Consider the following 25,077-nt stretch of genomic DNA (forward strand, 5'->3'; position numbering starts at 1 on the left):
AAAAGGGTATCATGACTGAAAGTCAAACTGAATGTCTCATTTTATGTCAATTAAATACTTCAAGCTGTTTTCAAAGAAAGTTTTGCTTTGCCTAAAGGAGTACCCCAACACAAATTTTTCTCCCCACCTTCCTCCCACCCCTCCAACCAGCAGTTTTAATGACAAGTTATTTGCCAGTTTTGGCATTTTTCCCCCTGCTGTGACAGGTAAGAGTTTGAAGATGATCACATTCCCTTCCCACTGGCTATGCATTTTTTACTATTGAAGTCTTTCCCACACATTGAGGAGAAGAGTAGGAGTTCAAATATCCAAACTTACGTGTACCTTTTTGTCACACGTAATGGATTATCAGGTGACTAACAATGCCTTGTAAGAGGTTACAGTTCTGTTTAACCAACTTGTGTAAAGCACAGAAAGAGTAATTCTGCACAAGGCAATGGCAACACTCCAGGTTATATCTTTGTCACTGGGACCAGGATTTCTGCCTGCTTCAACTGAGTGGGCAGAAAAATCATTGGGGTCTCCCACCAAGAGTGGAAAAATAATTTGGAAAAATACAACTTACAAAAACTGTTAGAATTTTGGCCACATTTCATGAAGACGATCAATGCAAAGTATTTACTCTGGCAAGAGTAATCAAGAATCTTTGTAAAGAAAATTATTATTTCTATTGTTATTTTTAAAAAAAAAATATTTGTAATACAACAGCATCTATTCTTTCCCATTCCTTCCTCCCATCTGAAAGAAGTGTCCAAGATTCTAGATTTAGTTTAAAACTTAGACTGGTTGATTTTCTCTATTTATATAGGAATTTGCTTTCAAATATCAAAAGTCTATTCAATTTCCCTTAGGCACAGCTTAAATACAGGCTGTAAATTCTTTAGAAGTTTCAAGAGATCAGGCAGTTGAGCTTATTGCAGTTCATGTTAACTATCTTGAACTGGCCTTAAAATATCAGCCTCCTTAACTGGGAGAGTAACTTCCCCCCCCCATCCCCCAAATGTGCATACTGTGTCTACAACTTTGTGGACTGTAACATTATAACTTCAGATGTCAGTGCTGCTTCTTTTGATAGCATGCTTTTTGTTTTGAAATATAGCTTAAGGAAATGCAATAATCAGTCATATTATTCTTACTACAGTCATCTCTCCCATTTCTATTATACTCATTGTAATCTGTCATCTTAAATTGTGCTAAGCTTCTTATAATTCCCCTGCTGAGAGAACGTGAAATCCTTGCTGCAATAATCCAAAGTTTCTCAGTCTTATTGTGTTATCAATGAAAAATACTGAGCAAGCAAATACTTTTCTTCATTTCCAACACAAGCAGATGAAAATAAGATTTTTAAAAAGTATCTCTACAATTATTTTTTTTTAATCTTTCAGATTAACATGTTTCCCATATAAATACAGTACAACAGGAAAGATTTGTTCCTTGGAGACTATGACCAGTCAAATGTTCAACAGCATTTTCCGTGTCTTCAGAGTATCTGAATGTCCAATCTAGATGCACCTACTCTCCCCAAAATAGTAGGGATAATAAACACCAGTCAATGGGCTATTAAACATACAGGTCCAGTCCTCAAGGAAGACGACACTTGTGACTCAATTATTACAGCAAATTAATCACTTGTCTCTGATACACAATCCATTCTTATTATGGAGCCCAAAGATAACCTCAGCATTCTTTAAATTCTACCAGGAGAATGTATTTTAAAGACACGTACCTTATTTAGGATTTCAAAAGCTAATCATCAATTAAAAAAAATAGAAAAAAATAAAAGCAGTTTTAAAAGTGGATGTAATTTGTGTATTTATACTCTTCTCTTTTTTTTTTTAGGACAATCAGTGAAAAAATCATTACATTAATTACTGAACATTTAACTAAGAAAGCAGAACAGCCTCTGAGCTAACTGGTAATCTTTGGTAAACAATAGTGATTTCAACCATGAAATGCCATAAACCTTTAATTTAAAATCAATTTTCCTTCATGAAATAATAGCTGTAAGTGTTAGTTTGGCCTGGAAAGTAAGTCAATTTTCTTTTTTCTAAAGCTGTGGTCCTGAAACCCGTTCTACCTGTGATGCCACTTAAACACACAAGCAAAGAGATAATATGGATTTCCGCTTGCTTAGAAAAACCACAAGCTGTTTGCACCTATTTCTTCAAAGCCCTTTACTGAACAACCAGACCCTTTGTTCAGCTAGACAGGGACAGTGTGCTCCCAGGCGCCCACATTACAGGAAAATGATACACTACTCAGAGCTTACTGGTTTAGGATCAAGGGTCTGCCACAAAACCTGCATTGTTCTCTGGCTTGGAGAGACCCTCGATCAAAGGACAGGCATTATGTCTTGACTATTAACTTGGTGTTTCTTTTTCTTTTTAATTCTTGAACTAACACTTTCCTTTATTTAAATGTTATGATGCTATGAGAATGTGGAATAATAATTAGTTTCAGAGATATTTAAGTTTTAAACTTTTTCATGCACTAAGCCATATGAAACTGGTGACTCCGAAGACTCTTGAGACCTACTAATGAGTTATTTCTCATTTTTCAGTGCATGTAACATGAGTCTGTGAGGAGCTATGGATCTTCACTTGAAGCAGTTTGTGGCAGGCCTCTCCTGATGACAATTTTAGAACTCTTGTCTTTATAAAGTCTGTTTTCTCTTTAAGGAATCCCTGGGCATATACCTCTCAAACCATACTTCAAGCTTTGATCAATGCCTTCATATAACAGACAAACTGTATCACACCTGAGTAGAGATGGTGGAAATTTGAATCCTTCAGATGCTAAACAGGGATAAGTTTCTACAGTTGCAATCTGAGAGATGAAAACAAGCCTGTGTACAGAACCAATACTGGATATTTTCATGCATTTCAGAGAAAAAAGTCACTGTAATCTGTGCTTTATTTTCCAGTATAAGGTCATTATACAGAATCATTTATTTAAAAATGCAGCAAAATAGGACCCTTCAGAGAGGGAGACCTGAGTGGAATATATGTAAGAAAACTCAAACCCTGAAACAATAAACCCAAGAAACTGCTTTCTCCTGCATCCTCACACACACAACACTGTGGATACCAGTTATCTCACAAGTTTTATGAAGCTCTCATGAGACATCTCAACAGAACAGCCAGCAAGACAAAAATAATTTCCATTCCTACTGGTGCTCTGCTATCAGACTTTCAAAATGGGAATAGTCACTAAGAGAATTTAATAGTGTTTGAATGCCTAGTATTTATCTCACCTGATTATCAATAGAATGTTTCTTATGAGATACATACATAGATACTTTGTGAACCACTTCATATAAATATTTAAACAGCAGCAATTCCACTAACAAACTCTGACAACATACTTGCTTTCGTTGATGACACTTTAAGTGGCTTTCCTTCTTACTGTAAAGCTTAACGCTAGTGAAAACATTTCAGACCACTTAATATAACTAATTCTTCAATTTTCACTGACATGGGGCAGCACTGAAATGATTGACATTGAAGTTGTTGCATTTACATACAGCTTGCTTTGGCCTAAGAAACTCAAGCCTTTTCTCTCCAAAATTTCTTCTTTTTTAAAAATTGTTGACAAGAAATATATTTGTTACTCCAAATCTTACTAATGTTAAGCAATATCATTACTAATACCAAGCAATAACCAGCTTTCTTTGAATTTGATCATTGTGAGATGAGGAATGTTATGAATAAAATTAGCACAAGGTATTTGCTTTTATATGTATGACAGGAAGTGTTCACAGAGTCTCATCATGGGTGAACAAAAGAGCAAAGTAATTGTTCCCAAATTACTTTTATTTAGAAAAAGTGTGAGGAGTATTTCCCACATTACTTGCTATAGCAAGGAACACAATCACACTGCATATATCTGTATGTGGTCCTAGCTGCACGTTTCTCTACACTGTCAAAGGCCTTATCTTGCTATCAACAAAGCCTCCACTGACTACACTGACAGTTTAACACCTCTGCAGGTCTTTAAGCACTTGTGATGTAATTATTCAAGCTTATCTGCTATATTGCCCTTTACTTAATCTCAGCTGTATTTTTACCATCTGTACTTACAAACAAAAAGGTTCAGACCTCAGAGCTTGCCATTACACATGAAGGACTATGCCTAGTACTTTGCTGCAAGGTTACCTACTTTTTATTGGAACTGTTAAGCAGTTCATAAAACTGTAACATTCCGGAAATGGTGCCAATATTACGGACATTTCTGTAAAAATTTGCAATATAAAAAAAAGCCCAATAAATGCAAAAAAGTTCCAGGTTCATTTATATTAAAGCTAATCATGGCCTGAATCAACATTAATTTATGTTGTGTATGGTCACTTATCGATACAAGTAGTTTTGGAACATGATCAGATCTTAACAATAAAATTTTGCATTTTCCTTTTCTTTTTCTAGGGCTGGCTAACACAACATTACTACTATCACTTAATGCTGCAAATAATTCTATTAATATATATTTTAAAGTCTTTGTCTCTCAATTTCTTTCATTTTCTCATCATAGGGTTCTCCAGTCCCTGTTGTTAGAGGCATCACAGCACACTTCATCATGATCAACTTGACCAAAGGATTGTGCGAATACAGTCACATCCCATATCAAGGCTGCACTCAGCCTTTTTCCAGTTGGGAAAAAAGCTTACTATTGCCTTAATCCTTTGATGAGTCTAACAATCATTCCAAGTTTAGAATTTTCTGACAATTAATATAAAATAACTATCTATATAGTAATTTAGCTTTATATATAAAAAATAATTTGCTATTAAAAACAGCATAGAAAGTAGTTTTGATCTGCTGATAATAAATAATTTTGTTTTCCGTGAAAATAAAGTCTAGTAAAGACTAGAATAGAAAGTCCTGTTCTCACAAATGTCATCCAGCTAAAGACCATGATACTCTTATTAATGTCATCATTATGGCAAATTCACTTCTGATGTAAATTCTTTGGCCTCAGAGAAATTACACTCGTGATTATTTTGGCCCATTCACATTCCATTTCAGAAAACATTTTTCCTCTCATCAATTTGACTGTGTCTGTTTTGGCTAGTTGACTTCTGCGGGACATACAAAAGGGTAGAAATAAACAGCAGCTAGTAGAAATATTCTCCTTGATCTTTAGCTTCATATAACAGAGTGAAAATTATTTTTTTATTGCAGGACACAGAAATCAGCCCCCAAATTCTCATTATTTATGAAATTAATCAAAAGCTCCAAATAATCAGCTCAGTATAGCTTAAATACCAAACCTGACCACTACTGTATAACATGTATTTGTCTAATCACAGTACAAAACTCCTGCCTACTTTAGCACAATTACATTCACAAGATTGGATTAGCAAGAAAGATTTAGATGGGGACTAAAACAGCAAACAGAAGTATGACAACAAAGTACATGGCTTTTCTTCTGTTTCTGTCTAATAGTATCAATTCTTGAATTGAATTCTGTGCCTCCAACGTTATAAAAAAGGAAGACTTGCATTTTTGCCTTAAAGGTGCACTAATCTTGACACACTGGGAATTACTGTGCGTGACAAATTAGCCTCTATTAACTATCTCTACTCTTTAGCTTTGTTTGATAGTATACAAATGTTTTCATCTATAATACCCGTGTAAACTACTGTAATCACAGACTTTGCTGCAGTAACAGTAAATCCTCACAGATCTACTTCAGAGTAATGAATCAGCCATCTAGTCCTATGCCAGTAAAGAAAATAAAATCCAATCCTTGACTCTTACTGCAATAACAAAACAGTGTAAGCTGTAGTGCATGATACATATTTACACTGTATCTTAAACATAGTTCAGGTGTGTTCTGCCAGCTTTGCTAGTGAGTAAGCAAATCCTATACCCATGCTTTCAGCTGTTTAAAAAACAAAAACACAGTGGAAGAGATTATTTAATCAGTAAAACTTCCAAAGAGGAAAGTCCCAGCAAAACAAAATTGCTTCTTCACACTCACCATCATCTGCGTCAGCCAAGATTATTACTTTAGTGCTCGGGAATTCAGTGCCAATTCGGCCACCCACTGGCATGCTCAGAGAAATATTGAAGGTCTCATCTTCCTCATAGAGAGAGTCATCAATAATGATAATACAACAGATTTTCTCAGTCTCATCCTTATTAAAATGAACAATGCTGCTATGATCTTCAGGACGTGAGATGTAGTCAGAGTAAGACAAGACAGTGGATGGTACTGTGCCAGTAGCAGAACCTATGAGGAGAGACGGTAAAAATCAATTACAGGGACTCAGGACTTTAAAGAAGAAGAACTACAGCCCTTTGAATAAAACAAACACAGAAGAAGCATTTTATACTGGAACTGACTAATAAATGTCCTTTGGTAACAAGTTAAACACAAGAAATTCTTCCTATGTATAATTACTACTTCTCCAGTAGCAAAATGGCTCAGGGGGCTCTTATTATCACCCAGCACCCTCATGAAACCATTCCTGCTCCCAGTTTACTATTATTTCCAGTTATCCTTACTCAGCCTTTTTGTGGGGCTGCACTTCAACCAGGTGAGAGAAGTGAGCCAACTAATTAAAAAAACTCTCAAAAATATGCTTCAATACAAATTATGTAGAGCACAGCCCCATCAGCAGTTGAACAGTCAAAATAAAAAGCAATTTTGTATGGGAAGAAGAAAAGAGTGCAAAAGCAGTTAGGAGAGGCAAGGAGCAAAACCCTCAGATAGGTTTTGCTGTTGAAAGATGAGGACGTGGAGCCACACCTGATTTAACACCACACATGACTGACCACATTTCATAACATTTGCAGTGGAAAATGGCAAGATGTTTTCCCTTATCACTTCTACACACTATTTCATGGATCAGAATGTCTATGAAAGTCCCTACGACTTTAGGATGAGGATTCTTCCTGAACAAATGAATGTGAATTTAAACTTCACATTTACCTCACTGTGTGATTCTTAGAAGGTGGGGAAAAAAATTCCTCCCTCTTACTTCTGCCGCATTTATTTGTGTGAAATACTTGTTTTAAAAAAAAAAAAAAAAAAGGTAAGGTTTATATGCAATATGAACCTAAGAACTGCTGTGGATTTGCACTACTTGCATCCTTGTTGCCAGTTGGGATGTTACTATTTGGTTGGGTGGACTGCTAGATGGGTGAAAACTGGCCAGATCACCAGGATCAAAAGATGGTGGTTAATAGTTTGTACTCCACCTGAAGGCCAGTTACAAGTGGAGTTCCTCAGTGGCCTGCCCTGGGTCCACAGGAATTTTCAGGGGACAAAAGCCTAAGCAACCCTGTCCCACCTCACTGCTGCTCCTGCTTTGAGAAGCAGGCCTAACTGGAGACCTCTAAAGGTCCCTTCTAACCCACATAATTCTGAGTGCATTCAGTGGCCTGATTTTCACAGTAAGTACACACAACATGCATTACCTTCCTCTACCACGGACAGGGGTTAGTAATGTCTCAGACACTTACTAAGCAGGCTAAGAAAGACGAAATGAGAGACAGTGTCATGTTTTCTATGCTTATCACATTGAAAACTGAGAAAAATTATTTTACTGCAGCATTTTTATGAAACAACACAGATCATGACAACAATTGCAGCAATTGTGCATTTGCGTAAATGGCTGGCATTATTAAGGCCAGACAGGTTGAGAGCCTTAACAGGCTGTCCAGACAGGTCAAAAAGCCTTAAGTGACTCTGTAAGATTTTCTGTGCCTCAATACACAACAAAAGAGGGAGAAATTCTATTAAGCCCTTATAAGTCACTGATGAAGGAACAAATGACCTCTGAATGCCTGACACACTGAAGATTCCTGCCAACCACTCAGGCTGAGTCTTACAGGTAAGGGTGAAATAGAAACAAAAGATGTTAAAAGGATTTTCTGAACCAGAAGTTTAAATAAGTCACAGAACTGAAGATGATTCCCAATTTTCCCTGCCCATGAAGCATACAGAATGCTGGTCTCTCAAGCTATGACTAGCAGATAGAAGACTTCTATATGAAAACCAGTTTTTTCAATCAAAACTTTCATATTTCACTGCTTAGGATAAATGCTAACCTCTATCTTAAGCCTGGTTTCATTTATAAATGCCCATTACCTTATCTTTATTAAATCTATTTTTGAATACACATTTTAGTTTTAATTAAGAGTTATCTGATATACTTCACAATATCTAGTATTTTTACAGTATCTAATATTTTCTCTTCTCTGCCATCTTGCTTTTTCAGTTTATAGCAGGCTTATTTTGTAGTCAAGAACTATATTTGGGAAACTTGAGATACAACTTGAGGAATCACATTATCAATTACTGGTCTGTATTAACTATAGTATTTGAGTCACTATCACCATGCTGAAAGTCAGCACACCACCACAAACTTATATTCACACATCTCTGAATATCTAGTAAAGACAGGATTGTAATCTGAACTTTATAGGTGGCTTCTAACCTAACCAACCCCCCAAACCTCTTTTTATTTTAGAAATGGTTTAGTTCTAAATCTACATCTCTGTGGTTCGTGACCAACTCCATACATCGCCGCCTTTGATAGCACAGAGATAAATGAGATAAAAAGCATTATTAAGACAGATCATTGCTTCATGCAGCCTTCTGCATCAGTTATGTTTAAACAAAAAGTGATAATGCCTGTAGTCTGTCAATTTTCAAATACTAGTTCTTGCTGAATCAACTGAAGCCCTCACTCGGCTTCCTCCAGCTACATAGTCTAAAAGCAAAACACTGACAACAGGGAAACCCCCCCAGTGGGGACCTCCGTTCCCCTTTAAGGTATATACAAAGGTGCAATGATCAGTCAGATCTTCAACAACAGGCGAGGTACAGGGCTTAAGACTAGAAGAATCATTTTTTTCCCTCTAAACAAGAGGGAATAGAATGAACAAGAATTTGCTCTTTAGCAGGGAAAGCTGCAGGGAAAAAAAAAGCTCTCTCCTCAAATAAAGCTATACATATCTGTATACATATATATATATATCACATACATGTATACATATACACATACATGTGCATACACACGCACATATTCTTACATTTGGGGCTTTAAAACACTCCATAAGCAGAGAACTAGACACACCTAAGTTACCTGCAAAAACCCCTTGTTCCAGCTACTGAAGTTACTGGCAATGCTTGCTTACTAACAACAACTGCGTTTGCTCTCTTACTTACCTAAACGTGATTATTGTGCTGAATAACCTGTTACCTAGCTAGATAACATACCTTGGTGTGTAGAACAAGTGACCATCATCTCTTGACTGACATCTCCAGATCTTCTAACAGGAATCAGTAGTTCACCTATGTCTTCCTCTACTCTATATTCCAGCTGAGGAATATACACTGTAGATACTGAAGAAAAACATGATTAGAGAAGCGGGGGGACCAAGGCTGAACACAAGTATGACATTACATACAGAGTATGACTTTAGCCAGGAAAGAGATTTAATAAGAAATACAAATTCCTTGTTCAGCTAGGTGAAGCATTAAGAGAAGGTTGAACCACAACAGAGCAAAGAGGTTTGCAGGTACTCAATGAACCTGCAAGTGAACAATACTGCACCTAATTGCAAATTTTCGGGGAACAAAAAGTGATACATACCATCACCAGGATCCACAATTTCAACTGTTGCTATTGCTGGAATCTCAAGAGCAGCCATAACTGGATCAGACAGAACAATCTGGAATATTTCAGATGTCTCATATTCATTGTCTGCAAATATCTTCACTTGCCATGTAGCAGATGCCAGTCCAGGATTGAACTGGACTTGTTTCTGAGGTTTCCCCTTGAAGTCTTTATCCTTTACTGCTGTGCCATCTCTGGTTCCAATACCTGCATAAAAAATTAGAGGAATTATTCTCCGTGTATTTTAATATTTTAATAAAATTAAAACAACAACCACATGAAATAGTTTTAAAATGCTAATCGGGCAATTACTGACCTTCGGAAAAAAATAAAGATGGTTATATCACACTTTCTCTAATATTGCTGCATAGCTCATGAAAAAATAGATCATAAGAGTAGGGTCCTGCAAACATTTGTGTGCAGAAAGAATTGTATTAGCATGAAAAATTCCATTGACTTCACCTGCTGGGCACTTAAAACCTATCCAACCATGAAAGTTACTGAGGCATGAGGTTATTTATCAAATATGACTGAACATAACTGTTCAATAGGGCCAATTTTTCATCTATATAAAAATTCGTGGAAAAAGTTTTCCAGTTATGCCTTCAGAAAAGATGTATCAGTCTGTTAAGAAATTTATGTTAATTAAGGTGTTCAAGGCTTCATTGAAAGTATAATTTAGTCACCCAGATAAAAAAAAAAGCAAACCAAACCAAAAAACAACCCCACCACTCAGCTCTTTCAAAGAAAACTTAATCATTACATGTCTAATACTTTGTGCTTACAGTTTCTATTACTGCTCTGTATCCGTGCTGTACTTACACACATTTAAGATCTGTGAAGTACTTTTATCACTTTCACCTGTACACTAAATAATCCCTAAAGACTTTTGCACTTGTCCAAGTCTTGCTTCTGCGCATGCTCTCCTAGCTAGGTGAGTAAATAACTAGACATTTGATGTGGAATTGCAACTCTGTGTGACAGAACAATGTTCTTAGGATTTACTGGGTCCACCAGACTATACAAATTTGCTGCTTCTCTCCCACCCCCATTTTTTCTTCCTTGTGTAACTCTAAACTGCAATACTTAGTCAGATATCCATCCTCTCTGCTGTGGTGTTATCCAAGCAGAATCTTTTCACTGTACAGGTTTAAAAGACTACACATTCTCATCTTCATAAAAATCGCAGAGGGTAGTTACACAGAGATGAATTAATTTAGTTCAAAGTAAAGCAGCAGATGAGGATTTAACTCAAAGTAGGTTTTGTTTGCTACTCACATCGGATGGCTTTTCCTGCAACATGAGAAAAGGATGGTAAACCATGCACGTTTTGAAAGAGCAAAAACAGTATCCAGAAAAATGAACGTGCTTTATTGGAAACCCACATGCAGGTTGCTACAACTGAGGATTCATTCAGCTTTTACTACTTAATGCAGCACAAACACTACATGTTTTTTTAAATTATTTTTAAGTGAGACTGTACCGTACATAAAAATATATCATAGGAAGGCACTCAGGAGAAGATTTTTTAAATACAAAGAGTTGTTACACACTTTTAAGCCTGTATATTTTTACAGCTAGGTTTCTTGTTTATTTTAATCAAAGGTGCACACCTACTGGCAGAATCCAACTGCGGATGTAATGAAGCGAAGATCTCTAACTCACCATGGGGTTTTGAAATTCATTACTGCCTTTGGATTTCAATCCAGCATTAGTTCAAATATATGAGCATCTTTTTATTAAGGTTCAACACCAGCAATTACAAGTCACTTTACCTCCCCAGTTGAGAATGACTAATCCCTCTCACATCAATGGCCTATGTGTTTGTGGGAGAACCTGATGGCTAGCGAAGAGCTTCTGAAGGTCATGGAGTATGAAATCATTCCTAAATTGTTTAATTCCTAAATCATTCCTAAATTCCCACAGTTTTTCTATTCTACAACTGCTTAGGTTTTTGAATGACTGATTTAATTAATACTAAAATAATAGCCCGATATATTAGTGTTGTACAAAGCAAATATTGCCACGCATGGGATCAAATGATGAAAAACCTAAAACTTTAAACCTTTTTTCTTTTTGTTTGTTTTTAAATCAGGGAGAAAAAGACCTTTCTGCTCAGTGCTTGAGTCGCTCCAATGGTGCAAAGATTTCTATGATTCCTATTTACTTTGCAGAGCTGTCACGACTGGGTACTCTGCTATCCCATGAGAGCACACTCGTAACGTCAGTGTGCTCTATACCGGCCACCTCAGCTAGCAGATGACCGTTTGAGAATTTCTAGTAGCTTTTGGATTTTCTCATAGCAAAAAGGTCAGCATAATGCTCCCTTGTAAAGGAAGGAGTTGTAACTAACTTCACAATTTGGTTCTGCAACAGAGACCAGCTACTTCAAAAACTTATTTGTTTACTTATAGCCAAAGTTAAAGCATTACAAAATGTATTCTCCTACCCAAAATAAATAGAGTATCCCAATTTCTGTTTTGTTGTCTGGCAAGTGACTTCAGGAAAAAGACACCGGGGCAAACAGCAGAAGTTCATTTTATTGATTTGTTCTTACATCTACTAATATACATACTCACTTAGATTTCTGAGTGGCAGCAGTGGAAAAATGAAACACATAGCCACATCTAAGCAATAAAAATCTATACCATCGTTGTTCTCACTATTTGACATTTATTATGTAAACACAGGAACAAGCAACTACGGAACAGCTCCTTAACAGCTGCCTTTTCTGGTGCAAGAAGCTTCAAACATTATTTACTTACTGATAAAAGAGGTTTCTCGCAGATAGCCTCTGCGTCTAATGGTCACCTCTAGAACTCTGGAGTTCTCATCTACGATGTAGTTCTCCTTCTCCAGTGAAATCCAAGCCCAGTTCAGTCGAAATGGTTGGCTCTTTAACATGTTCCCCCCTGTGCCACAAAAAAAGTGTCCTTAATACTACATATAGTTTGCAAAACACAACTAGAATTCCCTAAGGTCATTGTTTAAGTATATTTATATCACCTCAGGACAAAGCCAGCCTGCTTTTTCATATGCAGATATAAGGGACAGAGATGCATCACATGAACCACAATGGTCCACTCTCCCAGACCTTCCAGGGTTGACCGGCACACACCTTCCAAGAGGCTGGAGCTAGTTCAGGGGTCACAGCCTGTGTCCTAGCACACCAGCTCCCTAATTAAGCTACCTATTAACTCTCAAAGATTACTTTTGCAAAGATTATTTCTGTCAAGAGTGGGATTAAGCTGTGAAAATAACTCTTTGGGAGGCTTTAGGTGGGTCACATTGTAGTCTCATATTACTGACTCTTCTTAACAATGCTAGTATGTGCCTATCAACATCAAACATGAGTACAAGCTGAACTCAGCATCTCCTAGTAAATGCAGGCAACATGTAGTATCACATAAGGAAGATATCATATAATGAATTACATATTGATTGATTGTGCAAAAATACTTGGAAATTGTGACTAAGCTTCTATTCTTTGCTTTCAGGAAAGCAAAGTCATTTTTTTGCATTACACAAAGGAAAACTGAAAAAAATTCAAATTATGAATGTAATGCTATTTAAAATATACAAAGCCAACAAAATTTATGTTGTAATTTTCTTCTGTTTTGGAAAATTAACTCTTTAGAAGTATTCTGTAATATTCTTATATGATGTGGCAAATCCCTTGTTTCCACACAAAGGTAATCAAATAACAACTGATCTTGAAGTCGTAAGCTTCCAGCTCATTGACTGTTTTTTCTAGCAAAATTAGTCCTTATGCTGCATGCAGTATGCTTTGTAGTACAAGATTATAACATCTAATTTCAGAAAGTTTTCATTGCTTATAGATATTGACAAGGTATATAGACAAGATAAGAAGAGATAAGAAAAAAGTTGCCCACATCAAGAACTAATAAGACTCTGTCTTCCACTTGTCTGATGATTTTCCACATAATGAACAGAAATTTGCAAAAAAGAGTAAATAAAGATATTGAGAAGCCTCTACTTTCTGAAACAGACAATTTAATAAAATAGAAAATTGTATCCTGCTAGCATCTTGGGGTTTGGTTGGGTTTTTTTTTTTGTTAAAAATGTTGGTTAACATTTTTCTTGTAAAATAAAAATCACATTTTGTTCTATAATTACGTACTTCTGCTACAGAAGGGTGACACAACATGAGATCAGCTGACTAATTCAGCACTGGATAAAATAAGCACTGAAACTTTTGGATTAAAGGACTTAATTCTCTACTAGTGCGCGGTTGACATCTAATCAAAATCGCCACGTAATTCTCATTCGCTTTAACGTTGCAAATTCTTACACTAGCTATCTCTATGGGAGTTGCCTCAGGCTCTTAAAAAGCGCAGGGCAAAGTCCAGCACAGGATTCTCCTGCTAACCAGAAGCAACTCTAGATTATACATTGCGAGTAACTCCAGTAATTAGTGAGGTTACAGCTGTGTAAAACCTATGAGCCTGGAATCAATTTCAAGATGTTTTAAGTAGTTACAACTTGGAATTAATTGTGCCTTTGAACAAAAAATGCAAGTCATTCAGCAATGCTGTGAGAAAAGCATTGAAGAAAACAGATTTCTGAAAAATCTCCTCAGTTGAAGCTGAAACCTAAACTTATTTACAACTGGAATATTTAAAATAACCTCTTTTCAGCTGTTTGGCTGCTGCTTTGGCTGACACTCTATTGCTGCGTGCAGGCTGGAAAACGACCTCTGAAAGCATAATTCACATGTGCTTCTTGGTGACTACTCCCTTACAGAAAATAGAAAGGCTTCTTCTTTCCCTAGAAACACCACAACGAATGACACTATTTCTGCTGACAAAAACATGCTTTTCAGCATGATTATTCTATTTCTGCTAGACATCTTTCCTGCTGGCTGTTTGTTTCACAGCCTTCAGCTCCTGACAGACTTCAGTGGTTTAGGTTTGGGGTTTTTTTTCCCCCCGTTTTTTACAAATAAGAATGAGCACAGTGTGCTCCAAATTAACAAAGACTTATCAGGTTAGAAATGAAGGACTGGAAACAAAGGAAAACTCAGAGTTAAGACTAGATTAAAACCAAAACCAACCAAAAGGCTTACAACATGAAAAAAACCCTTTAATTCAATAATGAATTCATGATAAACCAGCCCATTTCCCTAGTCAACAACTGCAGTCAAAAGCTAGTTCTCAATTGTGAAACTACTGATGAACTGCTATATAGAGCTAAAACCTCTGCTATACAGAGCTAAAACCCAGATGTGATGAGACCACCTGCACAATTGTTTCCAGACACAAGTACCAACATCTCTGTCATCCATTTGCACAGCCCTCCCTCACACAGGAAACACATTCAGTCTCCTCCTCCTCCATACATATAAAACACTTATATGTATAGCTAAATACACTATTCTATATGGCTGTTTAGTGAAGACGTATTCATCGTTCTTCAGGCATTCTACTGATACTTTCTTTTGGAAATGTGTGCTCCTATTGCCAGAGTGGGAATGGTTTTAGGAAGGTTAATCTGCAATATAACAATCCCCAGACTATTTAGTCATGACATAATGTTACTGAAAACCTGAAGTAAAACACCTCCCAAACTGCCATCCTTAGTGTGCAGTACATGCAAAAAACCATACTCTTGGGAAACTGTGAGGGGAAAAAAACGTGTATTGCATATGGTCACCTATAGCATTGGCAATCTCAGCACAGTGTGTATCACAGGATATGATGACTGACCACTGGACCTGATGACACAAAGCAGCCACCGTGAATTGTTAGAAAATGTCTTTTGCTTTCATCATCACTAGGAAAGATCAGAGAGCAAGACAGCTAAAGATGCACATCACTTTTCAGTGGTATGTATATCACACCCAACTGAACTCAGTATGTGGATTTTTGTGAACTCTTGCATTAAACAAACTGATCCCAAAAGCAGACCCCAAACACTCTGTAAGCTTAAAGTAGGCTCAAAGTAGACTCATATAATTTCCTATTACTAGCAAAATACCCATTCATACTCCTGGACATTTTTTTCCCCTTTCCAGACAGACATCTCATTTGGTAGGCGCACTTCCAACAGCAGGTTCCCAACCTTGGGCTGCTTAAGTTCGGTGAAAATCAGGATAGCTGAGGAACTAGCACCATGCACAATACTAACGCAAGGGTCATTACTCACAACTTCTTCAACCATTCCATATTTCAGAACTAGGAAAAGGCTAGAGCAGGAAGTGCTTAAATCTTTATCGTAAGATATTTTCTGTCCTTTTTAAGAGGTAATAGTGTAGGATAAGGAATCTGTTCTTTATGTTGAGGAGTTAGTACTTCTGCTTTAAAAATAACAAACAGGAGAATTTTATTCTGTAAAGTGTGTTCCAAATATATACTTAAATATTTGTTTTCTAAGTAACACACAAATTCATTAGGTTATTTGCACATACATCAGAAGTTGTAAAATCTTGCAGTTTCCCATTTTGCCATTTTTAGGAAGAATATATCTGCAAGGGCAATTGCTGGAAAAATTAAGCATTCATATTACGTTTTTTACATTTGTATTTTTCAGAGAAACAGAGAACACTGGAAATTACAACAAACCATATCTTAAAAATGGTCCAGTATGAAATTAGATGGTTGCCAGGTCTACAGTTATGATAAATAGAGGTACTCCAACAAGGTATTATAATTAATAAGCCCCCTAACTCTTTCACTACACAGTCCATCAGCCTTTTCCTGGCCAAAGAGGGAAGCCTTCAAGTGATGTCTCATACCACCAGCTTCGTAAATCTAAAAGTCAGAATTGTTTCTCTCTTGTTAAAGAAAATTTCATAAAAACCTCCCAAGTTTCATAAGAGAGCCCTCCATTTTCAGTGTTTTCCGAAAAATACTATCCTTGTTACTGCTTTCTTGGTTTTATTACCCCTAAGCAAAGGTTGATGGCATGCCAAGTGTTATTAGATCTTGAGGAAAAAGACTAGATTAATATAAGGAGGTAAAAGTTGGACATGTGCTTGGCACATGGGTCCTGCATGCTATGAAACATAGCTTTTCTTTCTGTAGCCCTCACAGACAGCATAAATATATATTCAGCAGTTCTAAATTAGTAAAGAATAGTACATTAATAACCCAAATGGCAGGACACTTTGTTTGTTTTTGCTCTGGTGAAAAGTCCATCTGACCACCATCTCAGACTTTGGTTTAGCTTGGGTGGTTGGCAGTGTTTCTATCAATTCCTTCAAGTGAAGTTATGTTTCTTTTCAACAGCTGCTCTGCGGATGCAAGCATGTTTGCAGTTGGCTTTGATTTGCTGGGTAGGGGATCAGAAAGACAGAAAGCAGGTCAGGGGAATAAACAGTAAAGGAAATAAAAGGAACAAAAAGTTGGAGAAGCACAGAATGAAGAAAGAACAAAACCCACCAGTTCAGAAGAAGAAAGTAAATATGCAAATGTACGAAAAGAAAATAGTTCCAAATGTTGAAAACATAAAAAGGGAGGTGAGAGGGAGGGGAAAAATCTAAATTTGTAACTTTAGCTAAAAAATTAAGGGGTGGTAAAGTCACAAATGGGCACACATTCCCCTACCACCCAAAAATCTTCAAAAATTCTTGGGCAAGGGACAGACAACAGGTCAGAAAACGTAGAATTTGTTGGGAACTAGGCAGTTTTTCTCTTTGTCTTTATTTTGAACAAAATTAATCTTGTACTATGGCTCAAGGAGTTATTTTTTCAGAGAAGTCATACTCTAAGAAACTAAAAAGAAAAAAAGGCACAACAAAGCAAAACAACACTCTTCCTTGTCCCAGATATCTCATTTCCTCCTGCATTTACATAGATGCACTTAGAAAGGGTTTTGGTAATTTTTTTTGTTGTTGTTTGGTGGGGTTTTGTTTGTGTGTACTAACAATATCAGGCTGTATTGTAACAAGTGCATGTTCTCAGTCTGGTATTAGCAATGAGCAAACATTCTGGCCCACAAGGAACAAGTGGCTGTTCTGAGCAGACCAGCTAAAACAGCTGCCGTTAATCCCTAATCATCTTTTATCTTCCTCCTTTGCTGGCATGCACAGAAGGTCTAACGTGCTACTCAGACAAGCAGCAGGCAGGCTTACTATTAGACTCAAGAAAACTTTGTTCTCACAAAAGTATTTTCCAAGAAATTTAAACAAACAGCCAGCAATAACCTCAGACTGAAAATTCAGAAATGGACTCACTGTTCCTGTAAATATTTTTTTTTTAATTCTAGAATTGTTTCTATAAAATTAAGACTGTAAGCACAAATTGCAAAATCAGAAGATGTAACAAAAGGACTAGTTCTTTGTCTTTACTCTTGATGTAATTAGTAGATTTTCCTCTCCTGAATGTCTCAAGAGCTGAAACAACAACATAAGCTCTCAACCTAGGACCCCCACACACTTTCTTTCAGGAAAAAGTAATCTTCCTTCACCTACTCTCAGCAGCTACTTTTATCTGAGCTAAAGGAAAATCTAGAGAAACATCAAATTATTCGTGAAATGGCTTTCTAAAGAAATGCATCACTCTGGTCTCCCAAATACTTTAAGTCTGATTATAACATAAATTCCATTTTAAGGACATGCCAGCATTTCAAAAGACCTTAGAGTTGACTGTGAAGAACAAACAAACAAAAACAAAGAGTAAGCAAGTTATAAAATATTTTTTTAAAAAAAAATCTAAATGCAAAGTGCAGAATACATGTCAAAAGTGGCTGCTCTACAGTATCACACTTTTTTCTTTAAGCATATGCAAGTTAAAAATAGGAAAAAATTATAGGTGTTGGAAAAGAGCACTAACTGTCCAAAGAGCAAAAAATAGCTGACAAAAAAGTACACCTGATCATTTTGAGTGCACAAATCTAAAACAGTGGTACAGCACCAAAGTCTCTTACATGGCCTTTAAATTGGTATTTAATAGGTCCTTTACAATTCATGCCTGATTTCAGTTATCATCAAGAAATTTTTAGGCCTTAATGAACCTATGTAAAGCTGCTTATACTCAAGATTTTTTTTTTTTTCCTGTTTGATGTGGTCAGATAGGGAGAGTTAAAGGAACAGGCACACTGTTGTTCATATTTCATTGGAGCTACTTCCATTATTGCGGCTTGTGGTGGAGCTGGTATGCACAGGTTGAATTACTTTCTCTATTTGCTTTCAAATCTAACCTAATTATGAGGATTTTGTCTTTTCATCCTCCCAAATTCCAAGAGACCTGGAAGTTGACTAAAAGATTTGTAATTTGAGAATGATGAGCCAGTGCCCACAATGAAACATGAGGCAAGCCTGTGCAGCAGGAGACCAAAAGTCATATCCCATCTTTGCCTTCGCTTGCCCACCCTTCCCACTCCTGCTCCAGGACTGGAGGGTTCCAGCGTGTTGTAGATATAACAAAAACTACATGCATTTTAAAGAAAAAGCACAAAACTGATCTGCTCCCATATTCTCAATCAGGAAAGAACATTACTTCATTTGTGACTCCAGTGTTTTTACTCATGTTCTTTGCCTTAGTTGCTTTGCTTTGGCCTGTTTTTACCATGAATCAGTAATCTTTACCCAGACCCAGTCATCTTCCACCTAAATCAATGTATCCTTCTGTTAAAATTTGTCATTTACACTATATCTTTACCGTCTTTCTAGAAGCCATTAACTCAAGAGAAAAAATGTCCTTAAAGCCCCACAATAACATGCTTTGCTGCACTACTTGTAATTCTATACTAAAATTATTTATCCAGTGGAAGTCATCATAACACACTGTCCATCCATGCCAGTGCAGCTCACTGGAACACAAAAGCCATGCTCCAATTTGCTGTAAGTATGAGCATGGAGGAACATGGTTTGTCCTGCATGGCTGGGAAGGTGTTTTCCGTCAACTAGACCTTCTGAATTCTTGGAGTTTTTCTGATATATGAACATACTACAAAAGCTCTGACGGTAAAAGCACCTCTCAAACAAACTTACTGCTGCTTCAGAGACTGTAAAAGTTTTCAAGCATAAGATTTCATGAGAAGCCCAAGAATTTTTGTTCTGGCAAAAGAGAGCCTGGTATTTTCAATCATATTTTTTCAATATATTTTCAATATATATTTCATCATCACTGCACTTCTAAATAGACCAGTTTGCCTGGTAGAGGGGAGTTGCATTTAATAGTAGTTAGGAGAAAAATCAGCAGAAAAGAAGTTTTGTATCACAGGCTTGCCTAGTTTTTGTCTTTTTTTCTAACAGTCATAAATAACTGCAGTCTAGCCATGACACGTCCTATTTAGAAACATTCCATTTTTAGAAAGAGATAGAAAATTTAAAAGTGGAAGGTTCGAGAAGGGGAGATGGGGCCTGGACTAAGACAGAGCTACTGTAGAAGGATGTGTGCTACAAAGACACAAACACGCTCCTTACCACTATCCCAGGAATTTCCAGTTGTTCCTGAGAGCAACTTTATATCATTACAGAGATACAATGAAATTTATTAGAAGTCATCCACACACATACTCTTACATACTCCACTTGTCATGAGCTAAGTCTAACTCCTACTCCTCATTTAATTTAGGAACAAATTAATCTTCTTCATTTAACCAGGCAGCTCAAACAACAATAAACTACCCTGAAATCAGGCCTATGATCCAACAAAATCATATACAAGACAGATGGGAAATAGGAGTTTGCTAGCTATTATTTCACAAAAATCTCTTGGAAAGACTCAGAGAAAAAAAAAAAAAAGAGAAAGGAGAGAGAAAAAAAGACAGAATAAAGGAACATCAGAATAGTGGAGTTAACAACAACAAGAAAATATTAAAAAACAGGAACATGCCCCTGAAGGAAGCTAAAAGCGAGCTCTTGAGTAATTTTTCACATTAATTTGAACAAGCAGCAAAATTAATTTTTGGCTAAGCCAGAAAAAAAAAATCTTCAAAAAAAAGGAACTAAGAAACTTCCTTGTCACTTGTTTGCTCTAGATGGTTCTTGGATTTTTGTTATGCAGAAGACTATCAAGGAAGTACATTGTTTGCAGAAAGTGATGAGTGTTCCTTGAAAAATATTTGTAGGCAAAGCTAACACTAAAGTCTCTCTTTTCTGGACTGTATACAACCTGAAAAAAGTCATGGTAACTGTGGGAATTTGTTCTTCCACCACCATCCTTTTTTGTATTAATTACATTGAAACTATATTCCAAGGAATCACCTGCATTTCCATGTTTAATTACAGAAACTACCTGCTACTGTAGAAGCATCATCATCAAACAATTCATTTAATTAGACAGTCTAAATTGTGCAGTATTCAGTTTACAAGCTATTCATGCGGTAAAGACTATTTTACCAGAGAATGCTTCCAGAGCTTCACAATAACAAACTCATTCAAGAATTCTGCAAGTTATTTGAACTGACAAACCAGCAAAACTTATGTGATAAATTCTCCATGAGAAATTTTCTTACCCAGTCATTGTCTTGCATGTACTTATGGTCTGTCTGGGCTTTGATCCTAATCCAACCTAATACATTGGATCTAATTCAGGCTTACTCAGTATCAGTTTTTTCAAGCAGCTATCAATCCATTTGCAAGCTGTCATGTCTATTACGTACACAAATGATTTGCCAAATCTCTAAAATATCATGAGAACAATATACAGAATATGATTTTTTTACAATGATCCTTTTATCATGAGAATATAAATGCCTTATAGACTTTACTATAAGCTTTTGAAAGGGTAGTATGATAAGCATACTGTTTACAAACTATAGTACAGTGCAGCCAAAGGAAATTAATACAGGAAGTAACAAACCACAAATGAAAGTAGAAAGACCGATCACCAAGATCCATGGACACCCATCTAGATCCTGGAAAGGTGCCAAGAGGTACAACAGAATGTAAGATATGTTTCTTTCATGCTTCAGAGGCCTTCCCTTTTACTCCCTGGTGAAATGCCTGCTGTCTTAAAGATCGTTGTACATGGCTATTTTGCAGAGCCATAGCAAGACTAGTGGATGAGGACGGATGATGACAAAAAGGTTTCCTAAACTCTCCAGCCATTTGACATTGTCTGAAGCACCACAACAGGGTAATGCTCTGGAGCCTCTTCAGGAACCTTACAGAAATCAGTATTTGTCTGACAAGAATCAGTATTACAAGAAGTGATGACTGCCTCTACCTCCCTGTCTTTTGATTTTCTGCTCCTATAACTCCATGACAGTCTTGATTTCTTCATACATGAAGGCTGCCTGCCCATATACCTTGTCCTTTGATATCCTCAAAAGGGAGTGCCAGCTGGGTTTCCTGAAGAAGTACACTTGTTCTGTTTCAAGAGAAGGATAATTTTTTATACAATTATATTTTACAGACAATAAAGAGAAGCACTAGAGCACAGTGAAAGGTGCTCATGTTATCACACTTGGTCAGGACATTCTCTAGGCAAGCCTGCATAAAGGAAGGTAAAGCTAGATAGAGTGGCTCTGGTGGGCACCTGGCCCTCAGCCAGGGTCAACCCACCACAGGCACAATGGCTCTTCCCTTTGTCTACATGGAAGATGAAGCTAACAAAGGAGAATCTGGGACCACCTTCATCAAGACCAGTGCTATCAATGCAGCAGCCGCGCCTTTCATGAGTTCTGGAGACTTGCCTCTTGGGACACAACCCCCTTATAACCTCCTTTGGGAGGTACCACTTTGGAGCAGCATCTGGGCTGCATATTCTGTCCATTAAAGTATCCTCACTTAATTTTTTACAGATTAATAACAATACGGAAATGCATCTTCTAGTGTTTCGGAAAAAGTGACATCTAAGAACTGATAACAGGCTGAAGCAAATGGAAAATATTAGACTCGGATATCAAAGAGGTTAATGCTGAGAAGCTCAGTGCTGATACTGACAATGAACCTCAAGGAAATTTAGGTGAAACAAGATAACAAGTTCGCAACTTGTCACTATTTCAATTTCCATTTTGTATAATTCAGCTTGAGTTCCAAAAATCTGAAACTGAACCCCATAGTATCCTAAAAACGTCTTGAGTGCTATAGGAGATGCATGTTGAACTGAACTATTAAATTTGTATTCTCTTTGAGACAGGCATATTATATGGAACAGGTTTATATGTTCTTTTTTCTTCCCCTAACTTCTGGGTAGTGACAGAGAAAAAATAACCACACTTTCTTGAATGTATCACACATGTAAATGGCATGGTCAATATCCAATAGATATTTTCTAACATAGAGCTAATTAAAATACATTTTAATTAGCTCTATGTTATTTATAAATACTTTCTGGATTCAGATTTTGCACTTTGAAACTACACTTCCATTCCTAATTGCCTACCTTCTGCCCCTCTAATTACAAGAGGTTAAACTAGGAGCTATTTCATACCATTTTGAATGCACATTTAATCCTCATGCTTAAAATTCCCATCACTGACAACACTCATGGAACAGAAATATTGTCCTTTAAATAATACTTTAAAGAAAATTGCCTACTTATGCTGTCAAAGAGATCTGAAAGACAAATCACAGGCCCATGTGAACCCTGAACACACAGACAGTAGTTGAATTTATTTTTGCAGAGCCTACTGGTACATACTGTAGGAAAAAAAGGAATGAGGTAAAGAAGAATTGGCTAAAAGACATGTAGAAGAAAAAAACCCTGAGATTTGAAAGAACCAGAGGAGGACAGAAGACTGCCCAAGGCATGTCAGATCTTCAAGAAGAATGTCATGGACCATCAAGAAAACAATTTTAGCAGCACTGGAAAATGACATCCTTTAATTAAGTATGTCCTATTCTGGAAAACAATCCTCCTTAAGTGACAGATTTGAGAAATGTTTGCTCAGCATTTTTTGAGAAACTCAAAACCAGTATTACAAAAAATGGGACCTGATGAGATGCACCAGCAAGTCCCAAAGGAAATGGCAGATGAACTTGCTAAGACACTATTCATCATATTTGAGAAGTTGTGGCGGTCCAGTGAAGTTCCCACTGACTGGAAAATGGGAAACATAATCCCCATTTTTAAAAAGGAAAAAAAAGGAAGACTCAGGGAACTACAGGCTGGTCAGTCTCACCTCTGTGCCTGGCAAGATCATGGAGCAGATCCTCCCAGAAACTACACTAAGGTACATGGAAAATAAGGAGGTGATTGGTGACAGCCAACGTGGCTTCACTAAGGCCAAATTGTGCCTGACAAATGTGGTGGCCTTATATGATGGGGTACAGCGTTGGTGGATAGTGGAAGAGCAACTGATGTCATCTATCTGGACTTGTGCAAAGCATTTGACACTATCCCACATGACATCATTGTCTCTAAATTGGAGAGACATGGATTTGACGGATGCACCACTTAGCAGATAAGGAATTGGTTGGATGGTCACATTCAAAGAGTTGTGGTCAACAGCTCAATGTCCAAGTGGAGATCAATGACGAGTGGTGTTCCTCAGGGGTCTGTATTGGAAGTGGCACTATTTAACATCTTTGTCGGCAACAGGGACAGTGGGATTGAGTGCACCGTCAGCAAGTCTGCCAATGACACTGTGTGGTCTGTGTGGTCAACATGCTGGAGGGAAGGGATGCCACACAGAAGTATCTTAACAGGCTTGAGAGGTGGGCCTGTGCAAACAGCATGAAGTTCAACAAGGCCAAGTGCAAGGTCCTGCATGTGGGTTGAGGCAATCCCAAGTACAAATACAGGCTGGGTGGAGAACAGAGTGAGAGCAGCTCTGAGGCGAAGGATTTGGAGGTGTTGGTGGACAAGAAGCTCAATATGACCCAGCAATGAGCGCTTCCAGCCCAGAAAGCCAACCGTATCCTGGGCTGCATCAAAAGAAGCGTGACCAGCAGGTCGAGAGAGGTGATTCTGCCCGTCTACTCTGCTCTCATAAGACCCCACATGAAGTACTGCGTCCAGCTCTGGGGTCTCCAGTACAAAAAAGACATGGACCTGTTGAAGAGAGTCCAGAGGAGGGCCACAAAGAATATCAGAGGGCTGGAGCACCTCTGCTATGGAGACAGGCTGAGAGTTGGGCTTGTTCAGCCTGGAGAAAAGAAGGCTCTGGAGAGACCTTATAGAAGCCTTCCAGTACCTAAAGGAGGCCTACAAGCAAGATGGAGAGGGACTGTTTACAAGAGTGCGTAGTGATAGGACGAGGGGTAATAGCCTTAAGCTGAAGGAGGGTAGATTTAGATTAGATATTAGGAAGAAATTCTCTGCTGTGAGGGTGATGAGACACTGGAACAGGTTGCCCAGAGAAGATGTGGATGCTCCATCTCTGGAAGTGTTCAGGGCCGGGTTGGACAGGACTTTTGAGCATCCTGGTCTAGTGGAGGGTGTCCCTGCCCATGGCAGTGGAATTGGAACTAGATGATCTTTAAGGTCCCTTCCAACCCAAACCATTCTGTGATTCTATGGTTCTATGTCAGTTAAGCAGACAAAAAGAAAATAACTTTATCTATTGTCCAAGGAGTTGACCTAAATCAGCTCTCC

General features: G+C 37.4%; 1 protein-coding gene across 1 annotated transcript in view; it reads right to left on the reverse strand.

The window, feature by feature from the left end:
• FREM3 (FRAS1 related extracellular matrix 3) overlaps positions 1-25,077 on the reverse strand; it is a 68,778-nt gene that overhangs the window by 24,784 nt on the left and 18,917 nt on the right. The window contains exons 3-6 of the mRNA XM_010310180.2: positions 12,394-12,540; positions 9,605-9,835; positions 9,229-9,354; positions 5,980-6,231 (exon numbers count right to left, since the gene is read on the reverse strand). Of these exons, the coding sequence (XP_010308482.2) occupies positions 5,980-6,231; positions 9,229-9,354; positions 9,605-9,835; positions 12,394-12,540 (756 nt within the window). The remainder of the gene's footprint in view (positions 1-5,979; positions 6,232-9,228; positions 9,355-9,604; positions 9,836-12,393; positions 12,541-25,077) is intronic.

The sequence above is a fragment of the Balearica regulorum genome, chromosome 4, assembly GCF_011004875.1.
Source record: "Balearica regulorum gibbericeps isolate bBalReg1 chromosome 4, bBalReg1.pri, whole genome shotgun sequence".
Taxonomy (NCBI): domain Eukaryota; kingdom Metazoa; phylum Chordata; class Aves; order Gruiformes; family Gruidae; genus Balearica; species Balearica regulorum.